The sequence below is a fragment of the Adiantum capillus-veneris genome, chromosome 11 (assembly GCF_014529385.1).
Source record: "Adiantum capillus-veneris isolate H3 chromosome 11, ASM1452938v2, whole genome shotgun sequence".
In the NCBI taxonomy this organism is placed as follows: Eukaryota; Viridiplantae; Streptophyta; class Polypodiopsida; order Polypodiales; family Pteridaceae; genus Adiantum; species Adiantum capillus-veneris.
This window is the reverse complement of record NC_140941.1, coordinates 106,845,156-106,867,895: the sequence shown is the minus strand read 5'-3', so window position 1 is coordinate 106,867,895 and position 22,740 is coordinate 106,845,156. Positions and strand designations below refer to the sequence as shown.

The following is a 22,740-nucleotide window of genomic DNA, read 5'->3' as shown; positions in this document are numbered from 1 at the left end:
CACCTACTTCAAGCTTGTGAAAATGGAGGCCTATACCAACAACTCTTGGCTTTGTGATGAAAATCCAACCAAGATCCAAGCTTCAATGCATGCTCATCTCCTCTACCATGCTAATTACTAAGCTAAGCTATGCTAATATGAGTGATTATGTGAGGATATGTACATCTTTCTCGTAAGACTACTCCTTCTTCCTCTCAATATACTCTCTTACCCTGCTAGCTCTCACCATCTTCGAAAGTGTGTGAGGTCTTGGGTCTGAGACCATGAAGGAATTGATGTTGTGTTAAATAAGTGTGTTGCTTAGTGCTTGAATTTTCCATCTTCATTGAACGAGCAAGTATTGAAGGAACACAAAGATTTGTATTGTAAAATGTCTCTCTTGATGGGAGAAACCATAATACAAAGCCTTTTGGAGGGGGGACCGGCTCCATGCAAATCTGGTCCTCAACTATTGTCAATAGCCTAATTTCTCTCTCTTTTGAAGTATTTTTCATGCTATCTAACTAGGTGTTATACTTTTTGTTGCTCTCGATCTCCACCCAAGCACTCTTGTTATTCTCATTATTAATCTATTCTAATGAAATGCTCACAATGTTCATGCTATTTTCCACTACACACAAGCTACTAGACCATTAAATGTTACATTGGTATCAAAGTTATCAACATTGATTTCACTCTCTTTACTATTGTCAGCCATTCTAACAACTTTTAGGTGTAAACCTTTTAGGTGTAAACCTTTTAGGTGTACTTTGGCACTTCAAGCCCTATTTGTTACTCCTCTTTGGGCCCTTTAGAAAAAGCACTCAAGCTACTATACCCGTGGCTCGAATACCATTAGTTGCAAGGAATAGAAGAGAGGGTCGTTCAACACCAAAACATCACCGGCTCCTGTCAAGCTTCTAATAGCTCAATAGTGGTTAAGCCATAGGCAAGCCTCGTAGGACACATGTCAAAAGACTATCACTTATGCTACTTAACTTTCATTGGCTAGGGGGGAGGTCCAATGAGGTGCTAGCAAGAGCAAATAGCAAGAGGGGTCGACCAAGAGAGAGAGGGGGCTGATTTTTCAAAGGCAATTATCCACACACACTCACACAAGCTCATGTGTAGAGTAAGAAGACTCTCCCTCTCTTCTCAAGATTTAATGGAAAGATTATCACCTACTTCAAGCTTGTGAGAAGCGAGGCCTACACCAACAACACTTGGCTTTGTGATGAAAATCCAACCAAGACCCAAGCTTCAATGCATGCTCATCTCCTCTACCATGCTAATTACTAAGCTAAGCTATGCTAATATGAGTGATTATGTGAGGATATGTACATCTTTCTCGTAAGACTACTCCTTCCTCTCAATCTACTCTCTTACCCTGCTAGCTCTCACCATCTTTGAAGGTGTGTGAGTCTTGGGTCTGAGACCGTGAGGGAATTGATGTGTTTAATAAGTGTTTTGCTTAGTGCTTGAAGCTTCCATCTTCATTGCACTAGCTAGTATTGAAGGAACACAAATAATTGTATTGTAAAATGTCTCTCTTGATGGGAGAAACCTAATACAAAGCCTTTTGGAGGGTGGACCGGCTCCATAAAAATCCGGTTCTCAACTGTTGTCAATAGCCTGATTTCTCTCTCTTTTGAAGTATTGTTCATGCTATCTAGCTAGGTGTTATACTTTTTGTTGCTCTCTCCACCCAAGCACTCTTATTATTCTCATTAGGAATCTATTCTAATGAAATGCTCACTATGTTCATGCTATTTTCCACTACACACAAGTTACTAGACCATTAAATGTTACATACACATCCATATTCTTCACTTTATTCTGCCCCAGCACAATCAAGCTAGAAACAAGTGACCCTTCTTGGTATTTAACCACGGGGGAATGTTGTAGTTGACGATGACAACAGGCCATACACTGTAAGATGTTGACCTCTAACCAAATAGATTTAGGCCATCCATAGCCAAGCCTATGCGCAAATTTCGAGCTTCCCTGGCAAAATCCGCCCATGTGTCGTCTATATGTTTCCAGGCTGTACAATCTACAGGAATCCATAGCACACCATCCAAAGATCTATTCTCGTCGTGCCATGATGTTAGGGCGGTTACATTCGAAGAAATGCTTGATGCAAGGAAGCCAAGAAAAATGTCACAAAACCTTTTGTGGAATTTTTTGGCCGTGGAGATCTACTAGATATCTCTCGGAGTCACATTTCAGACACTTCTCCATGTCTATGTATTCCCCTCTGAAAAGGATGCAGTCATTAGGACAAGCATGAATCGAATTGTAATCCATCCCCAAGTTTCTCAAGATCTTTCTTGCTTCCTCTCTGGAATCTAGCATCACATTATCAGCTGGCAGTATGTGCTCTTTGAGAATCTACACAACAAAAAAAATGTGGTACACTCGTGTAAGTAATCTATCAGAACATTATACATCTAGAGTTTTTTATTGAAGTAAACACATTGTAATAGATCACCTAAAAATCGTTGTGAAACTAATGTCACTCCATCCAAAATTTGCCTGTATGTTGACAGAAACCAGGAGCGCATGCAATCTAGATACACGTGCTCCATCAGACAATGGCGTATCGGCTTCACTTTTCTTATCATCATAGATAACCCTTTTTGAATCCATGATCGTCTCGATCATCATCGATCTTGGGCTCAAACATAGCCTCGTTCGGAATGTGGTTTGCATGATCATCCTCCAAGCTGTTAGAGGCTACATCTTGTGGCCTCACTTATGCTGCTTGACCAAAGCGCCTGCGAATATTTCTATTGGGTTGCAAGATTGGTGCCTGTTGGCCAACGTCAGAGTCGGACGAGTTATAATTGGCAACCACTCAATCTATAATAGATGGATCAAACTCGCGAAATTTGCAAACGTACTGCAAAGAAATGCGTCTTGTCCATCGCACAGCATGTTTGCATTGATTACAAGGACATGAGATCCTTGTTGAGAGATAGGTGTTTTGGTTGGACGGACCCACATTGTCTTCACTACTCATAATGAATGTAAAAACCTTATAACCTGGACAAAAATTTAATCTTCTATTGGCATCCTCTGTCTTTTATCTCTCTCTCTCTCTCTCTCTCTCTCTCTCTCTCTCTCTCTCTCTCTCTCTCTCTCTCTCTCTCTCTCTCTCTCTCTGATCACACTATAAACTACCTCACATTCTCTAGTCATGTCCGATCCCCGCACACCTCGGTCTAGAGGTACACGGAGATCAGAACCACCGGGTTATAATCTTGTCTTTATTAGTCAATGCCTATATTTGTGGGTACAAGAAATCTACACACCCACGTCTACATGAAAATGCATGTAGTGGACAAAACCCCTTTGCCTCTTCTTTAGCTGTAGCAATTCACAGCATCTTAACATCTCTTCACAGCACATCCTTGTTCGAGGGATTACTTAGCACATTACATGTTGGCCTCCAATCTAAGTATCATGCCGTTGAAAGCTTTCCAACTTAAGGTCGCATCCATAGAGAGGAAGAGAGGGATCACCGTTGGCCTAACTCTAATTTTTTCCCGTAATCCCGAAGATAGACTTTAATACAAAAAGCAAATCCAAAATCTAGCGTAATTGAACATATGGTGATTCTAAGCTAATCGAACATGGTTAGTGGGTGAGTTAATAGGTGTCAGATTCTGATGGGAATATACATATTGTTGTGTACCTAGTGTTTTCTCTTTGGGAAAATCCTTGAGCTTAGCTGGAACTCCCCCTTCATTGACATGCCCTAAAATCTAACCTAAATCTAAATCTAATCTAACCTTAAATCTAACCTAGCTAATCTTAAATCTTTCCCTAATCTTAAATCTAACATAAATCTAAATCTAATCTAATGTTAAACTCAACAACCTAAATATAATCTAATCTCAAATCTAACCTAAACCTAAATGTAATCTAACTTAAATGTAATTTAACCTAATCTTAAGTTTAATTTAAATATTAACCTAATCTTAAGTTTAACCTAGTCTTAAATTTAGTGTATGTAATCTAACCTAATCCTAGATCTTAATATAGCATTTCATTTCATATTTTCTATACTTTTTTTATTTATCTCTCTCTCTCTCTCTCTCTCTCTCTCTCTCTCTCTCTCTCTCTCTCTCTTTGTTTTCTCCCCTTACCTCTCTCTTTTCGTCTTCTCTCCCTCTCTAGTCTCTCTCTTTGTTTTTTCTCTCTCTCTCCCTCTTTCTCTTTCTGTTTGTTTTCTCCTCTTATCTCTCTCTCTCTCTCTCTCTCTCTCTCTTCCTCTCAATGTTTGTGTCTATGCATTCTTTGTTTATGCATGTGTGTGTAATTTTTTTGTACATTCAATGTGTGTGTATGTGTTTTTTGTTTATGCATGTGTGTACTCTCTCTCTCTCTCTCTCTCTCTCTCTCTCTCAAAGACACACAAAGACACAATGTGTGTGTGGGAGAGAGAGATTGAGAGGGAGAGAGAGAAAGAGGGGAAGGGAACATGAGAGGGAGGAGAGGGAAGGAGCATACCTGGCTCTCCTTCCTCTCCTCGTGTGTGTGTGGGGGGACGGGGGGGGGGGGGGGGGGAGGGGGAAGAGAGAGAGAGAGAGAGAGAAGGGGGGCGCGGGTTTACCTGTTTTGCTAGAGCACCGAAACTCAGATCTGAGATTTGAGTTTTTGGCGCTTTCGATTTATTTTTTACCCGTGTCAGCATTGCTATGATCTTCGATATAAGCGTCGCTATGCAACAAATAGTATAGCAACGCTCATAGCAACACGTTGATGGGGGCTTTTCACAAACCAAGCTCCCATACCCCTCTTCTCTCGTCCCCACCACATGAAAACCCCCTCTTAGGGAGGGAGTGATAAAAGGCATTGGAAAAAGTAAGAAAAAAATAAAGTATGATTATGTAAATATATAAGAAAGGTAAAATAGGCCACCTCATGCATGCGGGGTAGCCCATCCCCACCTCGCCTCTTTTTTCTTCACTGTTGCCCCGCCGTGTGTCCCTTTTCCTCTCCTCCACTCAAAAGGTCAACCCCCTCTCTCTTCCCCTTGTCCTTTCTCCTTTCTCTCTCCCCTCAAGCTACCCCACCTCTCACCAATAATGCATTCTAACTCACCAATAATGCACCCTAACTCACATGCAACTTACCCTATCTTCCAAAATAGTATACCCCACCCCCCCTTTCTCTCTCCTATCATATCCCATGACCCAAATACCCCCCCCTCTCTCTAAAGGGTGCCATGTCTCTTGTCTTGTAGCTAAATAACCTCCCCCACACTCACACACACTCAGTTTCACTGAAAAAGGTGCCCACAGACCCATGCCCACCCGGTGGTTACCTGATTTTTCTTGTGTTCACACACAGATTCACCTCTGAACACACTCCTCTCTCTCCCCTCTTGTAATTACTTTATTCTCCATGTCACCTCTCACTTTTTTTCATCAACCCATCTCTCTCTTAGTCTCTCTCTCATGAGACTGCTGTTCTGGCACATATACACACAGCCAGACAAGTGGGGCCCACAGTCACATGGCCTATGTAGATAATGATTTCTTCATTTCTAAATTCTAGAATTTCTCCCCCCTCCTCCCCTATATAAAGAGGGGTCACCATCACACTAAGGACACACACAACATCACCAAAGAACACACTATGCACTGTGTGTGCCTAGTGCACACACACACACCCACACCATCACCATCACCGCAATCACCATGCTTGTCTTGAGCATGACCTCTACACCCTTGGCTATGGAAGATGAAGGGCAACTAAATGAAGGATGATGGCCATAATCCTCATGCGAGTCTTCGCCATCAACTCCCACCTATCCGCCATGTGCTCTACCACTCTCTCCCTTCTCATTCCCCTACCCTATGCTCCCCATTTCATCGCCTAATTCTCTAAATAAAGCTTGAGGTTTTGTGAGTATGTTTTCTTGCAATGTTTTGCCCATATGAGGTGTGCGGAATCGCCACCTAGTCTTGTGTTTTGGAGTGAGCTTGTGTATGTGTGAAGGGTGTGCGGATTCGCCATCCTTTTGTGGTGCCTAAGTACTAAGCCGCTATACCCCCTCCCTCACTCTCTCTCTCTCTCTCTCTCTCTCTCTCTCTCTCTCTCTCTCTCTCTCTCACTTGATCTCATTCCCTTTCCTCTTTATCATTACTCCCAAGCATCCATCTCTCTTGGTTGAAAACTTTGTTAGGGTGGTGTGTTGTTTGCGTCCTAGTCGTTGAAGCTAGGTGGTGCCCCCTGTTTGCTTTACCATTATAGGCTCAAGGCGCGCCATTCGGTCCCCGGTGTTTTAGAGGCCGTCGGGGTTCGGGGTTCGCTTTGCTCCCGTCATTTGGTGCCCCCACTCAGGATCTTTTCATGAAACCCTTCAGTTTACAAGACTGAAACCCCTAAACTATTGTGAATGGATGAAGGGCTAGCAGGATTTGCTAATTGGACGAAAGAAGAAGAAGAGCTCCAAGCACAACTAGACGAACTCCTCATCTCCATCGAAGCTCGAGTGCCAAGCGTAACAGTAATCGATTTGCAGTGGGAGAGTCAACCAACACGCAAAACCCAGTGGATATACATAGGCCAAGTGCCAAGAAGAAGAAGGAGAAGGTCGAAACCATGTCCGCAACCTACAACCAACCCACAACAACAAAATGGAAGGAGCTCTACACAATAGAGAATCAACACTATTCTACTTTGAGAATCGGGTAACTCAAGTCACCGAGGTAATTATCACAGTCAGTTTTCAAGTCGCACCTGATGCTGCAGCACAGATAACGTAATCATTGGCTCACACTCTCACTAGAGAAACTAGGGATCTACTGAGTTTGTTTCAGGAAAGAACACCACCCTCTCCCACAAGCTTGGACAGTGACTAAGCACCTCTAAGCTTCACATGAATCAGTACAACCTACCTCAAGACAGATCACACATACTAACACGTGTACGCTCAATCAAGATAATACTCGATTTGAAGGCTCACTACCAGCACGTCATTGACACCATGCTGGGTGGGGAGCGATTTTTTGAGGTTCTGGCATCAGATCAACCATTTGTCTTACCTTTGGTACAAGGCAATGTACCATTTGAAGTTTTAATCTATGTCCTAGTATAAGAGGGTATACACGCCTCCTTGTAAAGAAGAAAAAAACTTTTGCAAGTTAAGCAGTGTGTCTTTCTATCTCTCTCTTAGTAATCATGGCAAGTGTAGCATTTCCAACATTAAAGGAAAGAAGGGGGAGGATTTGGTAACAAACTTCCTAGATGAATTTGAAGTAGCATGTGTAGTGACCAACAAAGATACGGATGAATCCCGGGTTAGAATCTTTAAGCATCTCATGAAGCTAGAAGCTAGATCATGGTACAATGCACTTCCACAAGCAACCAAGGATGACTGGGAACCCTTAAAAACCGCTTTTAAGAGGCGCTTTGGGGGAGGTACCACTTCAGAAAAGTTGTGGGACAAGTTGAGAGACTTGAAGTAGGAGGGTCTTTTAGAATATGCCACCTATGAGTCCAAATTTGTGGATTTTTGGGAACGGTGGGTTGAGTCACTAGCAAGGGGGGAAGCCGCACCCGATTTCCTAAAAAAAGATTGGTTCACGCATGGCTTATGGCCGCTTCTCAAGGAGAAGGTGAAAGGTAGATTCCCGGCTACGTACGAGTTAGCCGTTGAGATTACTCGTCTTAAGGACAAGAAGCTACGAATGAAAGCCAAGGAAACCGAATAACCAGAAGCAGGAACATCGCATCGACCAGCAACTACGACAACCACCATACCACCACCACCGGCTCTTAGGGTAAGAGATGACCAACAAGATATGTTGGCCCATATTACTGACCAACTGCAGAATTTGTCTGTCCACTTAATACAGCAAGGGAGGAGTCAAGAAAGAGATCAAGACCCTGGAAGAGCACGACGACAAAACAGGGAGTATCATTGCTACAACTGCGGAGAAGATGGTCACGGTATGTACTACTGTCCCAAACCACGACAAAACTATAATAGAGGAGGTAGGAGGAACCAATTGTCACCCCCTAGAGAAAGAACACCCCCACCCCGAGCACCACCCCCACCAACACAAATTCTACGTCCACCCCAGACACCACTACAAGCATCCATCCCACCTCTTCCACCAGCCCCACCACCTGATCGCCCTGTAAACATCATAAGGCTAGAAGAGAAAGGAAAATCCGTAGTAGTGGATCCACCCAGAGCAAAGGAGAGGGACAAGGGTAAGGAGAAGGTAACCTTTTTAGAACCACTTGAAGCCATGACTGTGAAAAGAGTTAGGAGGGAGAAAGCTACACAATCAGATGATGAGAGAAGCATGAGAGGAGAAACTAGCAAGAGGCCATCCAGGCCACGACGAAAATTGGGAATCACCGACTTCCAGCTAGGGGAAAGTTCTAAGCCCTATGATCTAACATTGGATGTGGCAGAGCAAGGACCGAAGATTACATGGCCACAGCTGCTACATCTTGCACCAAAAGTTAGGCGACACTGGTCTAAAATGGTAAGTACAAGACGCTCCAAAACAAAGGTAGCCGAAGCAATTTCGGGATGCAACATGGATGACATCCTTCCAATTGTCGACGTAAACATAAAAGGAAAGAGGGTTGGAAACACCTACATTGATGGAGGTGCACAAATCTATGTAATGAGCGAAGCTATGATGCTTCGATTACGGCTCGAGGTTGACAGGCCTTCTCCATGCAAGGCAAAGATGGCAAACAACGCAAAAGTAAAGTGTGTGGGTGTGGTAAGTGCCGTGAAAATCAAAGCTTTCAACACTGAGGTAGAGGTAGATGTTTTTGTAATGCCTACTAAGGGGGAGGGCTATCTTCTAATTTTGGGAAGGCCATGGTTGATGGCCATGATGGCAAAACAGGACTGGGGTACTGGCCTTCTACGCATGACCGGTAAGAAAGGGGAGACAATCTACTACGACATGAGGATTGGCAAGCAGAAGCAATAAAACCAGGGTAAATGGTTGGCGACTTAAACCTTATTTTCTTCGATTTGACCAGGCTCTACCAATTGACATTCCAGATGAGGACACACCATCAGCCGCCACCTCTGACGATAATGATCAAACAGATGAGCTAGAGACATGAACGCCTCTAGCCACAAGGGGAGGGCTAATGATGGGGGCTTTTCACAAGCCAAGCTCCCATACCCCTCTTCTCTTGTCCCCACCCCATGAAAACCCCCTCTTAGGGAGGGAGTGATAAAAGGCATTGGAAAAAGTAAGAAAAAAATAAAGTATGATTATGTAAATATATAAGAAAGGTAAAATAGGCCACCTCATGCATGCGGGGTAGCCCATCCCCACCTCGCCTCTTTTTTCTTCACTGTTGCCCCGCCGTGTGTCCCTTTTCCTCTCCTCCACTCAAAAGGTCAACCCCCTCTCTCTTCCCCTTGTCCTTTCTCCTTTCTCTCTCCCCTCAAGCTACCCCACCTCTCACCAATAATGCATTCTAACTCACCAATAATGCACCTTAACTCACATGCAACTTACCCTATCTTCCAAAATAGTATACCCCACCCCGCCTTTCTCTCTCCTATCATATCCCATGACCCAAATACCCCCCCCTCTCTCTAAAGGGTGCCATGTCTCTTGTCTTGTAGCTAAATAACCTCCCCCACACTCACACACACTCAGTTTCACTAAAAAAGGTGCCCACAGACCCATCCCCACCCGGTGGTTACCTGATTTTTCTTGTGTTCACACACATCTGCACACAGATTCACCTCTGAACACACTCCTCTCTCTCCCCTCTTGTAATTACTTTATTCTCCATGTCACCTCTCACTTTTTTTCATCAACCCATCTCTCTCTTAGTCTCTCTCTCATGAGACTGCTGTTCTGGCACATATACACACAGCCAGACAAGTGGGGCCCACAGTCACATGGCCTATGTAGATAATGATTTCTTCATTTCTAAATTCTAGAATTTCTCCCTCCTCCTCCCCTATATAAAGAGGGGTCACCATCACACTAAGGACACACACAACATCACCAAAGAACACACTATGCACTGTGTGTGCTTAGTGCACACACACACACCCACACCATCACCATCACCGCAATCACCATGCTTGTCTTGAGCATGACCTCTACACCCTCGGCTATGGAAGATGAAGGGCAACTAAATGAAGGATGATGGCCATAATCCTCATGCGAGTCTTCGCCATCAACTCCCACCTATCCGCCATGTGCTCTACCACTCTCTCCCTTCTCATTCCCTTACCCTATGCTCCCCATTTCATCGCCTAATTCTCTAAATAAAGCTTGAGGTTTTGTGAGTATGTTTTCTTGCAATGTTTTGCCCATATGAGGTGTGCGGAATCGCCACCTAGTCTTGTGTTTTGGAGTGAGCTTGTGTATGTGTGAAGGGTGTGCGGATTCGCCATCCTTTTGTGGTGCCTAAGTACTAAGCCGCTATACCCCCTCCCTCACTCTCTGTCTCTCTCTCTCTCTCTCTCTCTCTCTCTCTCTCTCTCTCTCTCTCTCACTTGATCTCATTCCCTTTCCTCTTCATCATTACTCCCAAGCATCCATCTCTCTTGGATGAAAACTTTGTTATGGTGGTGTGTTGTTTGCGTCCTAGCCGCTGAAGCTAGGTGGTGCCCCCTGTTTGCTTTACCATGACAGGCTCGAGGCGCGCCATTCGGTCCCCGGTGTTTTAGAGGCCGTCGGGGTTTGGGGTTCGCTTTGCTCTCGTCAACGTATAGCGACGATCATAGCGACACTGTGGATCTATATATTTGAGAATCGCACTGCTAGCGTCGATAATATGAAAAACCTTTTGTAGTGTGGGAGGGACTAAAGAATAATTTAATATTGAAACTCACTCTCTAGACGGAGGGACTGAGGAAGAAACTTACAACCCTCAAGTAGAGCCCTCCACCATTCCATTGGTAGAGCGTGGACAGTCACATGCATGAGTCTCAAACAGAGCATACCACAGTAGAAGCTAATTCATATGATATGGACCACTCTACAATGGAGACACAAGAGTCTCGGATAGTAGAAGCACAAGAAAGTGAGGAGAACAAGATGGAAGATGTCGACAACCTCCACACCAGTCAAACCCAGTATGGACCTTTACTAGACATTGACATAATTGTACCGGTAATAACCAATGTAAAAGAATATGAAAGTCATACTACTATCTAACTACTTATTTGTTTTACAAAATGTTCGCAGAGACTAATTGATCTGGACATCAAAGGATTGTTGCTTTTTCAAGAGCCTTATGATTCAAATGTAGAAACTCTCAACCTGAGTGACTTTTGAATAGGCAATTGCAGAGTCATGTGCGGTCAGGCACCAAGGAATTTTTGTAATTTCTTCTAAGAAGGTTCCGCATTGAGGTATGGTCTTTTGTCCAGCAGAGAAACCTCAACCCCCTCGTAACCATAGTTTGCAATGTAGCCAAAATTGAATGTTGGTAAATTTATTTTATGTATTCCCAAACGCAATGTGTTGTCATTGATGGACACTACCACCCTACAAAACTAGATGTATACCTTTATCACAACCGTTTTTATCAAGTCTATGTACCATTTGAATTTGATAGCACTTTGTTGATAGACAACACACCACAAAACGGTTTACTTAATCCAACGGGCACAACTCTCTCCCCACCCTTATTTGAGGGGCATGAGCATGACTTCTACGTAGAGTACATTTTGACCCCATATCTGTAGAATTTGTATTACAGTCCATTGACTGTTTCAAAATTTGTACTTACAAATACTCTTCAAAATGCTTACTATGTACATTAATATGATTCTCTATACCCATCTATGTGGTGTCAATGATGTGTGTGTGTGTGTGTGTGTGTGTGTGAGAGAGAGAGAGAGAGAGAGAGAGAGAGAAAGAGAGAGAGGAATTATACATAAGACATCAGACTCTCTATATGTTGTACTACATACTTGCACATCAAGCTTTTATTTATTTGGTGAACAAACTACATTTGTCAGGAAGGTTGGCCAGATGGATACTGCTATTGCAAGAATTTGATTATGTGGTCATACATACTCTTGGACGACTTCATGTTTTGGCTGATTATCTTAGTAGATTGGAAATAGGTGAAGCTGATTCCTCAAGAGTATCTGACCAATTATCTGATGCAGATCTGTTTTTAGTTCAGGTGACTGACCAGTCAGGGGATTGGTATGAAGGTACGTTTCATTTTTTGTTGAAGGAGTTTACCTGAATCTATGACCAAAGATCACAAGAAGAGGATGGCATTGAGAAATAAACCATTTACAGTTATTGCAGGACTTTTATATAAGCGAGGCATTGATCAGGTAATAAGGAGATATATGCCACAGTTTGAGCAAAAAGTAGTTTTAGCAGAAGCTCATGCAGGGAATGTAGGAGGCCACTTCTTAGGAGAGATTACTGCAAGGAAAGTTTTTCCATCAAGACTCTGGTGGCCAATAGTAATTAGAGATGCTCAGGAGTTCAGTAAAAACTATCACTACAACACAACATGGAGATATCGATGCACGTATATCGACGAAATTAGCGGGCGTCGATATACGCGTCTCAATGTACGTCGATATACGCGTGGAAAGGCTTTACTTCCCACGCGTATATCGACGCGTATAGCGACACAAAAAAAATTGGGGGGAAAAGCGAAACCCGCGAGCAGCAGGGGCCATTTTCGCCTGCGCTCTGCTCAAATCTTGGCCTCCACCTGCTGCGCAGGTATTATGCCCCCCCCCCAACCTCTCCCTCTCTCTCTCTCTCTCTCTCTCTCTCTCTCTCTCTCTCTCTCTCTATACATCGTGTGTGTGTGTGTAGGAAAGAGAGAGAGAGAGAGAGAGAGAGAGAGAGAGAGCGGTGTGTGTGTGTGTAGGAAAGAGAGAGAGAGAGAGAGAGAGAGAGGTGTGTGTGTAGGAAAGAGAGAGAGAGAGAGAGAGAGAGAGAGAGAGAGAGAGAGCGGTGTGTGTGTGTGTGTGTAGGAAAGAGAGAGAGAGAGAGAGAGAGAGAGAGAGAGAGAGAGAGAGAGAGAGAGAGAGAGAGAGAGAGAGAGCGGTGTGTGTGTGTGTGTGTAGGAAAGAGAGAGAGAGAGAGAGAGAGAGAGAGAGAGAGGTGTGTGTAGGAAATAGAGAGAGAGAGAGAGAGAGCGGTGTGTGTGTGTAGGAAAGAGAGAGAGAGGTGTATGTGTGTGTAGGAAAGAGAGAGAGAGAGAGAGAGAGAGAGAGAGAGAGAGAGAGAGAGAGAAAAGTGTGTGTGTGTGTGTAGGAGAGAGAGAGAGAGAGAGAGAGAGAGAGAGAGAGAAATGTGTGTGTGTGTGTGTGTGTGTATGTAATCAAAGAGAGAGAGAGAGAGAGAGATAGAGAATTAATGTATGCTTAGGAAATTAAAATTAAAGAAAAATAATTAAAGAGAGAAATGAAATGAAATGTTATATTAACGTCTTCGAAAGGCCAAAGTGACCTATGAGACATGAGACAAGAAAGTTACAATGTGATGGATCTGATACAAAGTCAGAGTAAGAAGATGACAAAATAAAATATTATGGAATCCTAAACTGCTGGGTAAGGACTAAACGGTTAAACCAGCTAGCTGGGATAGGTAGATCGTAGGAGATCCAGCAGTTGTCGCTGGCGGATCTCATCAATCTCCTCCATGGTCAGTAGTTTTACCGGGCGTTATGCATGTCGAGCCAAAGTGACCTAGCTAGATCCTTTGATGTAGCCTCTGTCGATGTTGTGTAGTCCTCCGCAGTCGTGGACGTCTAGATCTCCCTAGCTCAGTCGCTTGTTCGATCAGTAGAGAGAGAGAGAGAGAGAGAGAGAGAGAGAGAGAGAGAGAGAGAGAGAGAGAGAGAGAGAGAGATGTAAGTAGAGAGAGAGATACGAAATAGAGAGATAGAGAAAGAGAGTTTTATATATATATATATATAGAGAGAGAGAGAGAGAGATAGGAAATAGAGAGATAGAGAAAGAGAGTTATATATATATATATATATATATATATATATATATATATATATATAATATATATATATAGAGAGAGAGAGAGAGAGAGAGAGAGAGAGAGAGAGAGAGAGAGAGAGAGAGAGGTAGGGAAGTGAAGAGCGAGACAGAGAGAGAGATAGGAAAATAAGGAAATAGAGAGAGAAAGAGAGATAGCGAGAGCGAGATCGAGAGAGAGGGAGAAAGAGAGATAGCGAGAGTGAGATCGAGAGAGAAAGAGAGATCGAGATCGCTTTTTTGAGCAAGAACCATGCAAGGCTTCTGAATCTTTCTCAAGTTGCTCATCCATCTCCACATTATCTTCTGGCTTGGACATGGAGGCCCCGTCTGGTTTACAATCAGGTAGAAAACTTTCATTGGGCTGAGAACTTCCATGGCTTGTGCTTTCATCAAGTGCGGCATTGGAAAGCTTTCTCTGACAGGCTACCTCGGAATGGGTTCGTAGACAGAGAAGAAACTATGGAACTAAAAGAGGCAAAGGGGTTTTGTCTGCTACATGCATTGCCATGGACACCTAGGAGTGCACGTATGTGTCTACCCATATAGGATTTGACCAATAAAGACGAGATTTTGACCCGGTGGTCCTGATGTCCGTACACCTCTGGACCGAGGTGTACGGAGATTGGGCAAGACTAGAGAATGCGAGGTAGTTTACATTGTGAGGAGTATATATATATATATATATATATATATATATATATATATATATATATATACATATATATTAAAACAACATTCATAATCATTGTAGATGGCAACGTCATCAACTAACATGGAGGAAAAGATTGCATGCTCGTGCACACTCTGCAAGTATCAAATCCTGTGCAAGCGTAGGATATGTAATGAGCATGTGCACAAGTACGGAGAGTTTGCTAGAGAAACCATACAGAATCTGCGATACGACTCCTACGGAACGGGCATTGATTTCCGTGACATAGCACCTACATCTGAGAGAGAGAGAGAAAAAAGATTATGCGTGAAGGTCTGACCAATATAGAGCCACAGATGGAAGCAAAAAAGGGCTTACAGACAGAAGACGACGGCATGGAGGAGATGCTGGATGCCTTCTTCCAGACAAGCGAGGAGAACGCGAACAAAGCAGCACCAGAAACCGTGCGCCTATCTCCTGAAGACATGTTGAGGAAGTTGGCACGTCAACCAATCTATAAAGGTGCCAAAATATCTGTGCTTCGTACTTGTCTGGCGTTTTTGAATCTTCAGTCAGTGTACGGGTGGTCAGATGCAAGCGTCACTGCTTTGTTTAGGTACGTAATTTACAAAAGAGATTTTCCGATTGCAACGGTGATGTGCTCGGAGAGCTTCTCCCAACGGTGATGTGGGAGAGCTCCTCAGGAAGACAATCATGGGAATGAAAGACAATTGAGCTTCACGAGATGATTTGCAGTCGGTTGGAAAGATGCCAGAGCTGTGACCTTTCACCAATGCAGCTAGTCAAACAAAACTTCCAAGAGCGCCATGGGTATTGCTAAAAAACGAAGAGCGACAAGTGAAAAGGGTGATTTCAAAGTTCAGGACACCAAAAGGATATATGCGATGTCTCAAGACAGCATTCACCCGTGACAATCAACTGTCACGGTTGAAATCGCACGACTGGCATAAGTTCTTGCAATTCATTCTTCCAATTGCGATCAAGGGGTGTAACGGAGGAAGTGCGGACCTGCATATACAAGATTTCAGAGCTAGTGTGGTGGATCTCTTCCAGGAGATACAGGAGGAATCTATTGCAGTCGCAAGGGCTAACTCCATTGAGGCACTTTGCATGATTGAAAAGTATCTACCCACGAGCTGCCTAACTATCCAAATGCACTTGCTCTTCCATGTAGTAGATGAGGTTGCAGTGGCAGGTACAGTCCACAGCCGTTGGATGTTCTTTCTAGAGCGGTTCATGAAAACACTTAAGAGTTTTGTTCGCCAAAAAGCGCGTCCAGAGGGGAGCATGGCAGAAGGATGGCTGGTGCAAGAGTCTCTTGTATTGACGACCGAATTTCTATCCGTTTCTGACCCAGAAATGCCTCGACTGTGGAGCGATGAGGAGGATGCAAGACTGGTGGGAGAGGAGCCGCAAGGGCAAGGGGTGCCGAAGAAAATGAACCTGGCCATGCGAGAAAAGATCATGAAGTTTTGTATACTAAATTCAGCGCCGATGCAAAAATGGCTTGAAAGGTATGAAGAAGAGAAAGAGAGACGCAATCTAGAGCGACAGGATTTCAGGCGAAGTCGAACGACTAGAGGCTTACCCTTGCCAGACTATCTCACTCCTCTACCTGAATTCCCTACAATGGCATGGTTGGACAAGACAGTGAGAGCAGCTCGACAGATCGGAGAACCCATATCTCTAGAAGAGGAAGAGCTGGCTATTGGATGTGACTGGAAGTATCATACATACATGGCACTGTGGTCGCATGGAAAGCATTTCAGAACACAACAAATTGAAAGCAAAAGAAACACGTTTGACAGTGGGGTAATGGTTAGTTTCATGCAAAAGAGCAGGGCCAATTCTAGAGACACGAATGAGAGCACTAGCAACTTGGATTACTGTGGTCTGGTGTCAGATATCCTGAAAGTAAGCTTCAGGCGGTTTGAGATGTTTTTGTTGGATGTGAAGTGGTTCAAGGTGATTACTTCTGGTCGCAATGCAACGGTACGCAGAGATGGAAACAAGCTTGTGCAAATAGATTCTACAAAGACTTGGACAGATGCGAGCGACACATTTGCTCTCCCCGAACATTGCGAGCAAGTGGTCTTTGTACCGGACCCTCGAGAGCGACAATGGTGGTTTGTGGTTCAGGTTGCTCCAAGAAATAAACAAGTATTTGAAGGGCAAGATCTCCTGGAGGAAAGTCAGTCAGACGACGTCCATACTACTGTGACATTAGATGAGATGGACAAAGGTATGGCAGAGGAAGCTGACAGATATACGAGGGATGACGCAGACAAGCCAGAATTGACAATTGTAGATGAAGATGCAATGGATGAAGACAATCTGCCAAAATGAGTTGGGGCAGAGTTATGTTTGCAATTAGAGATAGACGAGATACGGTGCAAGATCTTATCGATGATGCCTCACTCGTCGAGGCCTAGGCCTGTAAGTGTTTGTGTGAAGACTTTGATTTAAAATTAAGCTTAAAGTTAATTTAAACAACTGTGTTCTGACGCTTTATTTTACTTTCTTTGTGCAGGACTTTAGTATGGCAGACGAGATTCCAGATCCCGCTTCCATGAGTGCAGATGCATTCATGGGCTTCGTTACACGGATGACGCCTGCTCAGATGGCAGAGGCTTCTCAGTACTGGGTAGCCAGAGGCACGGGTACTACGCCTCCGGGCTTCACACCCGAGGGACTGACGCCTAGGGGGGGGACGCCTACGGGGTTCAGGACGCCTATGGGTACGACGCCTTCTTCTCCCATCACGGCCACTTCGACACCTAGGGGTGGGGCAGAGGCGGGTACGTCCTCATCTTCGCAACACACGCGCACTCGCCGATCTCGGCGATCGTCAGATGGAGGTGGTGGTTGCTGTGGAGGAGGGTCCACAGATGCTTCGACCCTCCTCTCTCACGACCCCCATCTTACCCAGGCACACCTCTCGACACACGTCTTGGTACACCTCAGACACCTTGGGGGGCACACGATCCTAGTGCCTCCAAGCTCTATACTGTACGGGGAGATGGTTCTGTTGACATGGATAGAGTCGGGACTGAGATGCAACAGTGGATTTGCCAGCTCGTGGAGCTGCAGTTTTCGACCAACATTCTGACATCTTGGGATCAACAAGACAAGGAAAAAGTCACTTACATAGTGGAGACCATCCTGAGAGAGTACCAGCCTGCTCCGAGTTCTTCCGTTGTTTCGGCGCGGTGGATCAAGGGTGTTGCACGGGACACCATCAAACATCGACGAGATGCAGCTCGGAAGGCTTTCAGGACCGGCTCGCCAAAGCCTTCGGGCATCCCACACGAGACGTGGCTGCAGATCAGGGAGGATGAGCGGACAGCGACCACGCGATTCAGACAGCAACGTGAGGCCGCGCAGGTACGACAGATGACTAGGGGGACATCTCATCTTGGCAGCGGAGTCTTCGACACCTTTCGCTATGAGTTTGTGAGTTTCTAATCCAATCTTAACTATGGCGTTTTTTAAAACGCGATGAATCATGTATTCTTATTACTTTGATTTTTGTATAAACGCAGAATCTTGCGATGCATCGAGCTCCATCACGCGAGGAGGAGTCAGATGGATATCGTAGAGGTATCTATGAAGTACTGAATGATCTTGAAGCTTCAGGAGAGCCTGTAGACTGGGAGGCCTTACAGTCTCGCTGATCGCTTGAGGTGAGACGTTAATATGTGTGAGTTGATTTAATTAATTCAGTATATGTGAAGTAATATCAATACTAATTTTGTGAGTTGTCCTATGTGCAGGTTGCGACGCCTAGTCATTAGTGGACCAGATTTCATCTATATGCTTTGTGAGACACAGACACGCTTCTGTGTCTCTTTTTTGTACAAACAGTTAGTGTTCAGACAATTATTGTTTCCCTTATGGTTATGATTATTGTCATTGTCATTGTATAGACAGTTATTGTTTCTCTTTCTGGTTATGCTTATGGTTATTGTTACTTTTGTTTATGGTTATGGTTATCTGCATTATGGTTTTGATCAAAGTGGTTATAGCCGGTTATGGTTTTAAGTTATGGTTATGCTTTTAAGTTATGGTTATGGTTCGTTATGGTTATGCTTTTAAGTTATGGTTATGGTTCGTTATGGTTATGCTTTTAACTTATGGCTATGCTTTTCAGTTGGTACGGTTGTCTTTCATTGGCCTTAAATCTCATGTGAGATCCTACATGGATAGCATGTAGGAGGCGTATACATGATATGGTTTTTTTTTAAAAGTTTATGTAAAAACAAAGGGAACTCTGTCGAAATTTCTGCGCGCGGGAGCATGGTTGATATTTTGGTGCTGCTCGCTTTCTTGGGCAGAGGGTAGGAAGTCTGGCTGTGGCTATGTCCATCTGTTAACTGGGCACAGGCCAGGCTACCTGCCCTCTGCCCAAGAAAAAAAATTTCTGCTATGGTCGTCGCTATGCCCGTCGCTATGAGCGTCGCTATCCACGTCGCTAATAGCGACTGGTTTCACAGCGATGCGTATAGCAACGCGCAGCGTCAATATATGCGTCGATAACACCTGTTTTTGTTGTAGTGTATTTGATGTGTCAAAGACATGGCAGGCCATTGAATGTGGATAGAATGCCATTGCAACCTATTTTGCCTTTGGAACTATTCCAAAAATGGGGATTGGATTTTGTTGGTCCAATCAAACCACCTACCATATTTACACAAAATAGGTATATCTTGGTTGCAACTGACTACAGTACAAAGTGGGTAGAGGCAGTGGCTTTTAGAGACAATAAAGCAAAAAGTTTAGCCAAGTTTTTGTATAGAAACATTATGACCAGGTTTGACTATCCCATTCAGCTAGTTTTTTATTAGCTAGGGAGGACATTTTATGTTTTTTATTAGGGAGGACATTTTATCAACAAAGTAATCAGTAAACTGACTGAACCGCATATGATTTTGCATAAGAAGTCAATAGTGTACTATCCATAGGCCAATGGACAAGCAGAAAGTACTAACAAGATTTTGGTCTGGATTATCAGGAAACTGGTCAATCAAAACAGGACAGATTGGGATGAAAATTTGGATTCTACACTATGGGCTTTTTGAACAGCATACAAAGTTACTACTGGAATGACACCATTCAAGTTAGTGTATGGGTTGGAAGCAGTGGTGCCCATGGAATTTATAGTGCCAAGTCTCAGGGTTGCAGTTCAGGAAAAGTTGTCTCTTGAAGACTCAGTCAGTTACAGAAAAGAGGATTTACTGAGGTTGTAAGAGGATAGGATCCATAGCCAGTACATTGCTGACATTATCCAACAAAGGAGACAAGCTTGGATTAATAGAAATATTAAATTCAAAATTTTTCTTCAGGTGATTGGATGCTAGTCTATAACAGTAAATTGGGCTTGAGACCAGGTAAACTCAAACTCAGGTATGTGGGGCCATTCCAAATTGTAAGATCAGTGGGGCCCAATACTTTTTTACTGTGTGTGATCAGGAGGATACAATTATTCCCAACCTATCGGCGGATTTTGACTTAAACCATTTTTTGGGCGAAGGGTCGGGGATCAAGGGGGACATCTTATAAATGATGATTTTTTTATGGTGACTAGTTATGCATGTGAGAGGCTAGAACGTAATCACAACCTGAGGTACAACCCACTCTTGCATTTTACAACGGGGCTGAGGATGTTGATAGTTCGCAACTCCTCTACAAGTGTTTGGCCCGGATGCAAGAGCCGATAATGAAATCATTGCTACATTGAGAAGCTTTGCACGAAAGACTCTCTTTCAAGGCCTGATGGTGCAAGACCCAACCTCTAATAATGAACCAGAGATTGTAACCCCTACCCGCATGGTACAACCCAAAGAGGGCTTTCTCCGACTACACATTTCTTGATTTCAGGTATGACTTGGAAAGTAATGAAGTAAACAATGCATGGCTTAGAAAAATTGGTCTCCTTGATTTTTCAAGACTCCCATGGGTAAGTTGGAGAAACAATCACATGGCCACAGTTTACTTGAAGCAACTGCAGTCAAATGATGGACAGGTTTTCAGGGAAGACTATTTGACTGAAGAGTTAGTAGCTAACGTGTTTGATCTCTCTACTACAAAGGATAATGAGTTCGGCAAGACCAGTGAGAAAGATATGACCAGGGCTTTTGGTCCATCTTAGGGAGAAATGCGTTATTACCAATTGTCAAGAATGAAGAATGCAGTTAGGCTACAGCACGTCAAATGGTTTATAGAAAGGGTCTTTTTGTTGATAAAGAATGAATACATCAGCAGGGAGAATTAAGGCATCTCGTTATACAGAAAGTGGTAGACACATGGGGTGGGCTAATATTTTGTTTGATAGGATGAAATTTGAAATTTACACAAAGCAAATAAGGAAAGATAGGACAACTAAGGTTCGACCTTATCTTGCTACTATGTTTCAATATGTCAATAAAAAAACCATTTTGCAGGGGATACAATCCCCAATTTCACCCCACAAGTAACTGAAGATGTGGGCTCTTCTAATAAGAAGAGAGAAGAGATAGAAATTGTTCTTGGACCACAGATCTGTGCAGATAGATAAAGACATTCAAGATCTTTTGTCTACGGATTACTCTAAACAATAATCTTTGGATGCAATGAAAGTAAGATGGACAAGGAGTTTGGAGATTTGGTTTTTGATACTCCAGCAAGTGTGCCTGAAAAGCCTGTGATACCTGCAACTGCCAAAACAGGTTTTAAGATCAAGAGACTTCATAAGTTGTCAGAGCAGGAGCCTGTAGATACATTTGGAGATCCTACTTTGGAGAGACCTGCAATTTCTAAATCTCAGCTTGCTACTGTCTCTTTTGCTGAAGTGCAAACTGCACTAAATTTGGTTAAAGAGTATGTTGAGAAGCAGTCTCTAGATCTCACATTTTTTAGCAGAGAAAATGATGGCCTTCAAATTGAACTGAAGCAGGTCAGGAAAGGGGCTCTAAAGGACAAGAAATCACAGAATGAGATAGAGCTTTTGGCTAAAAATATTCGGGACTTAACCAAAGCTTTTGAACTAATGAGACAGGAGTTGGACTCTTACAAGGAGGTAGTGTCAATTAGAGAAAAGACTTCAGGCAGAATTTCTAAATGGAAGGAGGAGTGGTTCCAAGTACTGCAAGATCAATTGACTGAAATGTCTATTGTTAATACATCTTTGGAGAGTAGCAACAGGGTACTATTAAGCAGGGTTGCAGCTTGTAGAAAAGCGGAGGAAAAGATTAGACACATGTCATAGGAAGAGCTAGATGTAGAAGGTTGGTATGTCAGTTAGGAGATATTGAGAAAATGAAGAGTGAGGTCATGGAGTATATGAAAGGATTGTGGGAGTAGATTAAAATTAAAATGTATGATGTGGTTAGTAAACCCTATCATGCTTTTGCAAAGGAGGAGTCCAAGGAGGAAATTTTGCTTTTACAGAGACAATTAGCTGATTTGAAGGAGCAGAATGCAGAATTGCAACACAAGGTGCAAGTAGAGGTAGAAATGGATATTGCACCAGCTGAACCAATTCAGACTACAGTTGAAGTGGAAGTTAAGGATACAGTTCAGTTGTCAGTTCAGGAAACAATTCAGGGATCAGTTCAGGAAGCAGGTCAGACTATAGTTTCAGTTCCAGTTATACAGGTCGATGACATAGAGGATCGTGAGAACATGGAAGAACTTTTGCTGAAGAGCTCTGAGGCAATGTCTGAAGATCCACGTATTGATGCTACATTACTCGAAGCTGCTCAGGATATGGAGGAACAATCAAGAGATCCTATTGAAACTGAAGATTCTGGTCTTCAAGAGCAGTAGCAAGAAGAATTTTATTTTGATTTTCAAGCTTGTTTTGTCAAGGGATATTATAGGTTCTTACAATGTTTTGCAAACGTTGCCCATCGGATGTGCCAGGTGTTAGGCCTTGATGCTTCAGTAGTGGTTTATTTACTTTTTGTTTATAATCAAGGTGGAGACCTTTGAACTCTAGGGGTGTTTTTACACCTATGCTGGGTAGTTTTAGGCATTCTGATTAACTTCTTGGTGTTGCAGGGCAGTTAGTAGTAGTTAGTCGTTGGCTTTTTTCGGTGTGTGGATTGTATTCGGG

At 43.4% G+C, this 22,740-nt stretch overlaps 1 protein-coding gene across 1 annotated transcript; it reads left to right on the top strand.

The window, feature by feature from the left end:
• The first annotated feature begins 22,139 nt into the window (after positions 1 to 22,139).
• On the top strand, positions 22,140 to 22,451 carry LOC147447793 (uncharacterized). The gene is made up of 2 exons (XM_086524405.1): positions 22,140 to 22,187; positions 22,242 to 22,451. Exons 1-2 carry the CDS (start codon positions 22,140 to 22,142, stop codon positions 22,449 to 22,451), a joined length of 258 nt encoding a protein of 85 aa, XP_086380531.1.
• Positions 22,452 to 22,740: the final 289 nt, after the last annotated feature.